General features: G+C 36.9%; 1 protein-coding gene across 1 annotated transcript; it reads right to left on the minus strand.

Moving 5' to 3' along the window:
* Positions 1–1791: 1791 nt before the first annotated feature.
* LOC116287166 (uncharacterized) lies at positions 1792–10262 on the minus strand. The gene is made up of 8 exons (XM_031693808.2): positions 10108–10262; positions 6819–6904; positions 6091–6112; positions 4357–4674; positions 4031–4219; positions 3718–3894; positions 2881–3019; positions 1792–2212 (listed from the first exon to the last, which is right to left on the minus strand). The coding sequence occupies exons 2-8, from the start codon at positions 6867–6869 to the stop codon at positions 2182–2184; spliced, it is 927 nt and encodes a 308-aa protein (XP_031549668.1). The 5' UTR covers positions 6870–6904; positions 10108–10262; the 3' UTR covers positions 1792–2181.
* Between the last annotated feature and the right edge of the window lie 749 nt (positions 10263–11011).

An 11011-nucleotide genomic window follows, 5' to 3' on the forward strand; every position in this document is an offset into this window, starting at 1 on the left:
AACTTTTCCTTCTATCACATTTCGATTCTTCGTTGTCTTGGCAAAGGCCGGCCTGCGGTGGTCTCGAAAATGAAATTGCTTAGGCGAAACTGGCGTTGATCTTTCGTTGAAAATGTCCCCTGTCTTCGTTTCTTCATAATGAAAATTTTCCACATCTCTACTATTCCTTCTCTTTGGAAAAGAAAAAACATCTTTATCAGAAAAACTTCTAGGCCTAAATCCACGATTCACGATTTGAAATTCTTCCTTATGTCTGGTCACAAAATCAGGGCCTGGCAAGATTTCGAAAGAGGAATTCAATTGCTGGTATGCCTTTCTATTGCCCTTGTCTTTGAATGCTTTCACAGACGGCGAAAACTCGGGCAAGTGACTAGTAAAAGATGTTTGGTCTGGAAATTCAGATAAGTCATGTATCTTCAAATAGCTGGCACTCTCGCTCATTTCTTCTATGGCGTCGCCATAACTGGACCATGTGCCATCGGCTCCACTTTGGTTTGTTCCCCTGTCAAGCGCTTTTTCAGGTTGTTCAAATGGTTCGTTGCTTGATCTTTTAGTGCTCATTTCCTTAGGGACATCTTGAAACTCCATTGGTAAAAAAGGTAGTTGAATTCGAAGAGGAGTTTCAAAGCATGGGCGATATGGGTTGGATGAATAGGAAGGTGTAGGGTTAGCTTAGGCTTGCTCACCTTTTCAAATACTGCTTTGGCTTGCTCACCTTTTCAATTTCTGCCAAATGTTTTTACCTCGACTGGTCTGCCATCAATGAATAAACCTAGCCTTAGTAGCAAGGCACTTCTTCTTCATTTATACACTAGAAATACTTATAATTGCATTGCCGCTGATGAATTGTACGTTTTTGTGTGACCAGTATGCTCGATCTCTTTTTATACATTGTCTGATGTACATGTCAAGCGCACTCTCCAAACTTTGAACCGTCCGCTAAATTAAAACCATCCCTAATAAGGAAATAGCATGACGTCAAAAGTCCAAAAGGTGCGAAGCGGTGCTCAAAATCCAATCATGTTCAGCCCCACCTATCTTTTACTCGAGCCTCCACTAATTAGTAGGTCCCAAAAAGGGGCTCATGACGTAAAGAATGAGGTCGAAATGTGGATCCTATATATCCTGATCAAAATTTGTCTCAGTTCCGTAAGCGTCTTTAGACCGGCCCTTCAATTAGCAAAATTAAAAGGGTGTGGCATGCTTTTACTTAAGTCCCTTCCGCACAAATTTTAGAAATAAAACAAGGTGGCATTGACGTAAAGTCGGACGCCTCTGCGGACGGCCACTCCTTATTGCCTTTATCCACTTCTTTCGAGGCGATATCTCAACACTGATATGTCCATCAAACTTTCAATTAAGAAAGTCACATGACGTCAAATAGAGGGGTCGTGGTTTAGAGGGGTTCGTACCTAGAATAGCCGGTTCCGATTTCTTTTGAAGCGACATTGATATGTCCATCAATTTACCTGAAATAGCTTGATCCGTAAACCTTTGAAACTATTATGCAAAACACTGCTGCAATGTAAGTTTATTCTCAAAGGAATAAGAACCTATGTGTAAATGTATTGTCAAGCACTTGAATGCGAAGCCACGCGCGGTGGAATCGTCGTTATGTTCAAACCAACATGGCTGCCACGCAAAAAAGGCCCATGGATACTAGAATACATGTAATAGGACATGAAGAACATAGCATGATTCGACAGCATATCTAAGTGCTGTGAAATGGCGGGAAGGGGTTTGAGGAAGGGTTGTCAAATGAAATAAATGCTCTAATGCATACATCCATACTTGAGACATACCAGATTTATTGGAATATTGAAAGACAACAACACGAAATACTTCTTACTCGTTATCATTTTTCTTTTAATACATGGCATGCCAAACAACATTCGCTTCATCGATCAGTATAACACCTCTGCATTCACAAATTAACCATGTTACATTACCACCGATTACACTACCTTAGCTATACCATTAAATTTGTTGACTATAAGGCCTTAGCTTGGTTTAAAGTTCCTCGTTACAACAAGAGTGTCCGACTGAATGCAAATCCCAGGAATTCTTTACAGTATACAGGTTGATTAAACATCATTACAAGTAGATTATATATATATAGTTGTGTATTTTGGGTATGAGGTTTTAGTGAGTACACCAGAGGGCTTGTCAATTTCCTTGGTACTAATAGTCTCTGGAAGCCTCCTTAGAGAATCTGTAGATCAAAAATACGGCGAAAAAGCTGTTAGAACGTTTTTCGGGAGAGTGAGATGTGAGATGACCAACATAGCAACAGACGTCTTCATCTTCTGTACCTTGGACGTAATTTTTCCCCATTTGAGACAACATGCCATTCTCTTAAGGAAAACATTATTTGTTTGAGTTGTATCCATATCCATGTGTCTGATCATGCGCAACCATAAAACAAAGAAATGCATGGTACTCTAAGGAATGACACGTGGTTTGAAATGGGAATTACGCCCAAGGTAAAAAGGTCAAGCCTACTCATAGTATACTGAAATATTTAAACATTGATTTCTCTAATTCTAAGATCTACTAAGACCGAAATGTTACCATAAAAACGTCGAAAGTCTTCATAATAACCTTTCATAGAACAACTTTCTATGTATTGGAATACATTACGGAAAAGATTTTCCATTTTACTGTCCTTGTCATACACCTTTTCTGAGATAGTAAACATGATAGTGACGTGCAACTCGATCCAGTTTTTTCCTCAACCACGGAATGGCTAATTGCATTTTGGGGGCTGTTTTAAGAGACTTTACGAGATGGCTTGTATTTCGTTCCCACAATGCACTACAATGCCAATTCGACCCAGTTTTATTTTGCCCAAACCCCGGAATCTGGCTAATTGGTACTTACACTTTAGCCTTATTGCTTCTTTTCTTCCTCAGAGATCTTTTGCCGAATGCACCACTTAACCAAGGTGGGAACGTAGGTTGTGGCCGAGAGGTCGGTAATGTGATGATTTCCCATGGGGAAGTAGTGGGGGCTTTTGGTCCTTTGAGATAAAAACAGCAGAATCATGTAAGCAATGCATTTATAATCAACTTAGTTGACTAGTTCCGAAGTTCAAGAATGGTAATGAATTGTTAAAGGCTTCATTTTACTACCACTATAGTCAAGATGCTATGTGATATTTTGGGTCTTACTTGGTGTTGCAGGATGTATTGTATTCTGGATTTAGGGTTGTATTGCAGGGTATCGTTTAGCTCCAAACTCATTGTTCTCGGCTATTGTTTTATTGTCTTCATGGCTCAGGTGCCCTGCAACACCAAGAAAGAGCCGATGTTTTTCCCTCAAGAGAAGGTTGAGGCAATCGGTGGTAATTATATACTAAACAAAAAAAGCGTACACAGCATTCTGGAATTGGTAGTAAGTGCCTCAACCATGATCTATATTGGACTGGATTTGGAAATTCATACCTCGTCCCAAGGAGTTCCACAACCCTTTTTGCAATTAAGCACTCCTTTGAAATACGAAAAAGCAAATACTTGCACCAACTTTCACTACTGTTGCTATATACGTGAAGCAAAGTTGTTTTAATTTGTTCGTTTTTGCTTCATATTCGATGTTCTGGTTGGATCAATAGTCCTTCACTATGCTGCCTGCTTTGGAGGGAGCGTCCCCCTTTTTTGTGCTCTTAGACTCGGTAAGGAGAATAGAACCCATTGTGTATATGTGATTGATTCAACTTACTGCAACGAGGGCAGCACTTTCCTGGAATGTACTCTGGGTAAGGACAATTCGCTGAGCAAGCCGTCTTTTCACAGAAAGCTTCGCCGTTGATACATCGGCATTGGCTGCACGAACTTGGATCTCTTCTGTCATCCCACTCTTCTCCATTCATTTTGTCTTTACCCAGGTGATGGCAGGCTTTATGGAAATAATAATGATAATAAAACTATAATAAAATAAAAGTTTCATAATCTTGTAAAGCGTTCAAAACTACATACACTGGCCAAATTTCAAGGTTGTCAAATTCCAAACTTCAATTTTCAGCAGTACTTACCACATTTACTACAGCAGGAATTTTTACGTAGAGGCGTATACTTTTCACACTTAAACGAATAATCACAGACTATAGTCTTGCATTCGGTTTGTCCCTCCTTGCATTTACATGCATGACATTGTGTTGGACCTTGTGGGATGAATTGAGTACGGCCATTGATATACATTGAGTCGTTAACATTACAGTTTTCTGAAAGGAAACAATCAAGTGAGTCGGAGACGTACGGGTAACCCGAATATGTTTTCTTTTAGATTTCAACACATATCCAATCAAAGTTCCTAGGCTCGATCGATATGGGGTATTTGATATTCATTAGATGTACTTACGTATTGCAATCTTGTAGACAGCGTTGAGCATTGGGCCAGCAACATGCGAGATACATTTCGATGAGTGAGTAAATTTTTTGTAACGCTCTGGATCAGAATCGATTCTACACTCGCCCCAGTTTTGCACGGAGAAGACAGCGTCGTTTTTTCCAGACTCGAGTAGTTTACTGGCACAAATTCTTACGATATAGCTCAAATCCCGCCATCTTGTCCAGTCGATGCGTGGTCTGGCGTCGTAGAGGACTTTACGAAAGGCGCGGTTGTTCCATCCATCGTCTTGGTAACAGCCAAGGTATTTGAGATCTTCAGGCCTGACATCTAGATGACAATCGTAAAATGATCTTAAAACGCAAGTATTTATTGCATGTCCTCAACCAATCAGCGTAGTCGTTATATCGTTTTTTCGAAAAGGAGAAATATACGTATTTTATGGATAATTATATGATAAATAACTTTATTTAAGTGTCGATGTATTTATTTTATGCAACTAATTGGGGACACTAAAATTAAACTGAGATGCCGCAGAAATAATCAAAAAAACATAAAGTGCATGCGCAGGAACGTTGCAGTTTTCAACATGGCTCGCTTCCCTGTGACTTGGTATGTTTGATGGACGACAAAAACAACCAAAGCACACAAAAAGACGGGGGGGGGGGGGGGGGGGGGGATGAACTCGGTTATAAAATACCGGTGTTTGTTAGAGTGTCGCAAGCAATTGCCCTATTTCACTATGACGTTACATCAAAACAATCTATTGTTTTAACGCAAAGGATCATGGTCGTCGGAGGGGTCCAAATCAACGCAAATTCACCAAAAATTGTTCTAAAACCCGTATCAATCCACGAAGAGACGTAGAATAGCCAACAAACGCTCAGAATATTTTTTAGTACATATTAACACATATTATACCCGAAAACCAGGCCATTTTAGATTAAACTGTTTCGCTAGATGCAAATTTTGTTGAATTTTCTATTGGATTTGGCGATTCTATCCCCCACATCAACAAGCAGTGACGTCATAGTGAAATAGGGCAATTATTTGGAATTATCTGCCTACGGCATTGGCAAATTTTTGCTCGCTCGCTACTAACAAATCACGATATTTTACTCAACCTTGTCCAATAATTGCTTATTATTATTTGAGATTAATATATAAGTGTTAATGATCCACCAGTTTCCAGCTCTCACTGCCTAGCCTTAGTCTCGGTTGTACGTTATAATATTCACAGCTATTCAACCAATAAAAAACCCGTGGAATACAACGGACCTTAACAAAAGACGAACTCGAAATGGGAGTATCGATGTTCTTATCTCGCTGATAACTGATGAAGTTCTACTCAAGGGAATGAAGGGTAGTCTCCCTCGCATCCGTTTTTAGTGTCGGTCGTCACGCAACGCTCCCTCCCCACAGGAAGCGTCGCGTGACGACCGACACTAAAAACGGATGCAAGGGAGACTAAATGAAAGGTGGTCTTGTCTAAAATGGTCGTAAAGTAATACGCTCAAGTGGATTAGACTATTGACAGGCTTGTGAGACTGAAAACGTGAAGTATCTTGGTTCGATCATTCGCCCATCTAACGCATGTCATCTCGAGTGATTACACGCTAACATATCTTCCTTTACTACTGTCGTATATATATCGTGTGAGCTCATCTGCCGCAAATTATGAATTGAGTGCGCGTTTCTGCATCCGCCCGAGGATTATTAGCAACATGAATTTTATCTTCGACTTACCTCCTTTAGGCGTAAGCCCCACCTTAAAAGGAAAGGAAAATTATCATAATAATTATTATTATTTTATTTTATTACATTTCATAAAATGAAAATTATCATAATGGTTAACAAGACTTTGAAAGTAAGCTATATCTATATCTATATCTATATATAACAAAGAATCTGGTGTGAAATCGGGGTAGCGAACCTATATAATCTATTATATGTTTCTCAATGCTATTTGAGTGCATTCCTACTACTGAGTACCATTAATTGTACTGTTTTCAACCAATCAGAATTAATCGAGTAATGTTATTCTGAGTGTAACGTAAAGGGGTATTAAAATAATAGAAAACGAATAAGTTCAACCAATTTCGAAATAGTTTTAATCACTAGCTTTTCACGAATTTTGGTTTTTATTCTACTTAGCTGGCCGCGATATTACTGACAAAATCGATATAGAGGGATGCATGAGAATATATTTTGTTAAGTAACTCTCCTGAAAATAGGGTGTTTCCATTTTCATTTTTAATACATTTGTTGTTGTTTTTATTTTTTTATTTTTTTAAAAGGGTTGATTGGAGACATCAGTCAGCTCATCACTTTTTCTCATACAAGTCACCAATGTTATTTAACTCCTCGGCTAAATGAGTTGAATTGGAACTCTAGGGTCTATCATTTTCTTGTTTTCAATCCATAAATATGGACGGCCTTAGCAGCTTTAGAATAAAAATAATAAGAGTACTCACTGAGAGAGTTGGCAACAGCACCACAATAACAGCCACGAGTAGACTAACCATGTCTGTGAAGCTTCTAGTACTGGAGTTAGAACTTCCTAAAACACAATGTGAAAGTTATAAGTACAATACCCTTTATATGTAATAAGACTTGCTCAAGTCATTACGCTTAAAGTGTTTATCGACCAACTTAATCATACGTGCGCGATCCATTTGGGATTGTGTGGTTAAGAAGCCGTTGCCTTGACCACTAAACGATTTCTTTGCTTTACTTGTCAAAAAAATCCAAAGAATAAAGCCTAGAGTTAGACTAGTTGTTTGGTTTGACGGCAAAAAGACCTCTTAGTATTTGTACTTCGAATAAATAAGGAAGGTGTAAATGGCAGCAAGATATCCTTGTAGGTTTACGTAAGCCGTTATCAGAGTAACATGCTTGTGACTAAGATAGACGAGCTTAGCAATAAGATAGCCGCATTAGAGACTTACTAATGCAGAATGTCAGACCATCAAATGTCTCTTTTTATATCCTTTATTTACCAGCTCAAAATAATATTCACTTTGTCTGTAAAACAGTCCGTAAGGTTTATGATAGGTAGCCTGAGTTTCGACCTGAATGTTATTTTTTGTCACGATTTCTCAAAAGTAGAAAGAAAAATGTCAAAGCAACGATAAATATTTTTCGAATAAAGAAACTTTTATCTTATTATAGATATATAAATATATAGCGTATTTACACAAAGGTTATTACTTTTATTTCTCGCGCCAAATTAAAAATTAAAACAGAAAAAATAATTTAGTTATACCGTAATTGGTTCAAAGTTTGAGTTGAAAGATTTTTTTCGCTTACTTAAAAAACACAAACAAAACCAGCAACGAAAAACAAGGGGTTAACACATAGACAAATAAATTTTAAAGTTCGTTTATTTTATAAAGCATTTTTAGCTTTCAACTATCTTCTCTATTTTTCTAAGAGCGGATGGTGACACCGTTGAAACTCTTATCTGAAATTTCATAGTGCGCAGCATCATCAATGCGCTTGACAGGTTTTAGCAAAAACAAAAATTGTACAGTGTAGCATACCAACCTTGTAAAAGTTTCTTGGCAACAAAGTTTCACAAAATTGTCAGTAGAACCATAGTCAATAGTGTCCCCCCTCTATTAACTATGGCTGAACTACTTATTCGATAACCTAATTGTGTTGCGAGACGAGTTTCAGCGAAAAGATAGCGATATATCGAGTAACCCCTTTCTTGAAACCATAGTTAACTACGGGTGAAACTTTCGCTGTAAAACTCTATGTAGTGTGCGACATAAGTCGACATAAGGGCAAAAATCTAGACCTTGACAAAAAATTAAATACCATGCCAATAATAAATAAGTGTAATCGAAACTTACGCTAGAAAACCATTAAAAACTGTTAATCTATAGAAAGCCATTTATCTGTTAATGATTTGCAATTTAATTTTGAATGGAAAATTTGTGCAAAATGAATAAAGTGGACTGAACCGCCTTAAACACCCTATCATATTTAAATACACAATCGTTTATACAAATTATCACTGCTATAGAAGCTGGTTCTTATCATTAAATGCTATGGGAACTGCGTCAAAGGCAAAACCATGCAGATCTGTAAAGTACATAGACATGTCAATGACAAACGTAGCTTCTGACTTATTTCCAGGCTATTTTACTCATTCTGCCGACTTCATTGAAAATAAAAACTCTATCATCACATCTAACAAACTAGATTTAAGAGTGTATATAAATATAAATAAATCGTCATCTGAAAAAAACAATCTCTTTTTTTTCTATTTACTGAAGATGGTTTCAATTTTATTGGCATCCGCTTTGGTTCTATTCAAAGACAAACAAGAGTAGCTTCTTGGTTTGAAATGAAAGTTTAGTTATTAGTACACGAGAAGTCAGAGTAATTTAGAATGGTCGAATTAAAATGAATCGCCAGTTTGTTCCTTCTAAACAGTCAGTACTATAGATTTTTTGTGATTAACATCGCTGTAATTAAAATTCAGATTGACAAACTTACCTTTTGACACCTTTTGCACAGGAAAGGAAAAAGAAAAGGAAAAAGCTATGCTAGATGTATTTTTGCAAAAAAAAAAAAAAAAAAAAAAACGCTATCCCTTTGTACAACCGGGCCCTGTTCTCCCTATTTTGTCGAGCTCGTATAATTCCACTGCCATCTATTCGATCCATACAAAATTAAACTGCTAAATGGGGTCAAATAGATAACACGAAAAATGAAAGCCAACTTAATATAACGTAGAGTAGGTTAATGGCATTATACCATCGAAACTGTGGCTAAACTCTGTTAATATGTGATTATGTAGAATATTTGACAAGGGAAAGTTTCAATGAGGAAAGTAGATATATTTAAGATAAGTTGTTGTGTGCTAAAGTAGAAACCCAATCGCTCCTGATCGTTACCCTGAGAGAAAAATGTATCTGATACGTTTTAATAGTCTCAAAAATCATGGCTAAGATCAGTGATAAGATCAGTGATACGAATAAAAATGATATACATATGATGACGTTAAGATTTGCCTGGGAAAATGTAAGATTTTTCTTTGGATCAAAGTACAAACAATAGAAAGTTCTTGTTTTCTCGTTAACGATTTCCTCCGAGCAGCAATCTTTAAATATGATCACTAGGGGAGATGTAACCACCTTAGAAATCTTTCTCTATTTTACAACAAAATTAAGAACACGCGTCGAGATTTTTTTGACGCCGGAACGATTGCGTTCTTTCCTTGAATACAGTACTGTATCGAGTATTATAGCAGATTATTTTCATTTTAATATTTTGATAAAAGCCCTAACAATGAAAGAAAACGAGAAAGAAAGAAAGGAAAAGGAGAGAAGAAAAAGAAGAAGAAGAAGAAGAAGAAGAGGAAGAAGAAGGAGAAGAAGAAGGAGAAGAAGGAGAAGAAGAAGAAGGAGAAGAAGAAGAAGAAGGAGAAGAAGAAGGAGAAGAAGAAGAAGAAGAAGAAGAAGAAGAAGAAGAAGAAGAAGAAGAAGAAGAAGAAGAAGAAGAAGAAGGAGAAGGAGAAGGAGAAGAAGGAGAAGGAGAAGGAGGAAGAAAAGAGATTTTAAAATTTACTTTAGATATAACTCATCAAAATGCGAAACATTAAAAGTTTGGGTAATTTAAATTGAGAAATTACACAAACACAGACAAACAAAAAATAGAAGAAAAAAAGAAGAAAAAAAAAGAAAGAAAGAAAATGAGCTAAAAGAATTCAAAGAAAAGAAAACTAAAATCTAGTGATCTAGAAGATCTTACCCCAGCGATGTTCACTGTACGGTGTCTAGTTGGTAAGTGAGGATTATAGCATTGGTTGAAGCCCAAACAAATATCCTCTTTTATGATGTTAGTCTATAGCTTTTTCTTGCAACACCGACAAAGAATATACACGTGGAAAAGCTTTAAACAAACTCAATTAACACTTAGATGGCTGTAATATAGATTGGTCTTAGCTTTAATTTCTTGGCAGAATTGGCCATAGTCGGAAAAAAAATTTGAAAGTATTTCAATCAAAGTAATTTATTTATGTTCTAATTGATCGGTTCTTTGTTCCATTGTCTGTCCTTTTCCGCCTGGTTTAATTTAACCAATTAAAATAATATTGCGTTATTTATTTGTTAATTTTTGGTTTCTTAGTTTTTACGTAATCAATTTTCATTAAATCTGACGACAATCGAAGGGGGATTCACAGGGGGAAAAAAACGGATTCCCAAATTGGGAATTGTTGGGAATTTCCTTGATTTCCCAATTCGAACACCGCAACTTTGGGATTTATTGTTGGGAATTTCCTTCTAATACCCAATAGAAAAACAAAATTCCCAACAAAGGGCTAACATTAAGAATCAGTGCCACGTTCCCAATTTCGTTCTCTCAGGGAATTGGATGGGGATTCGTTGGGAATTCAAGGAAATTCCCAACAAATTCCCAATTTGGGAATCCAGTTTTTTTTCCTGTGATTGTACTATTTTATATTAGTGTAAATGAGATCACAACCTCGTTATTTTTGCTTCGGGAAAAAGCATTCTTTTGTGCTCTGACTGTCACTTGGAAACGAAATCGATACAACGACATTGTACACAATTAAAGGAACTATGCTGTTGGCTTTTTTCTCATGCTATGCACGAGCCATTAGAGTCAAAGCAGTTGGAATTTTTTTTTTTTT

This window comes from Actinia tenebrosa, unplaced genomic scaffold (assembly GCF_029948245.1).
Source record: "Actinia tenebrosa isolate PJP-AT-01 unplaced genomic scaffold, QUT_ActTen_1.0 PGA_scaffold4__44_contigs__length_22323623, whole genome shotgun sequence".
Classification (NCBI taxonomy): Eukaryota; Metazoa; Cnidaria; class Anthozoa; order Actiniaria; family Actiniidae; genus Actinia; species Actinia tenebrosa.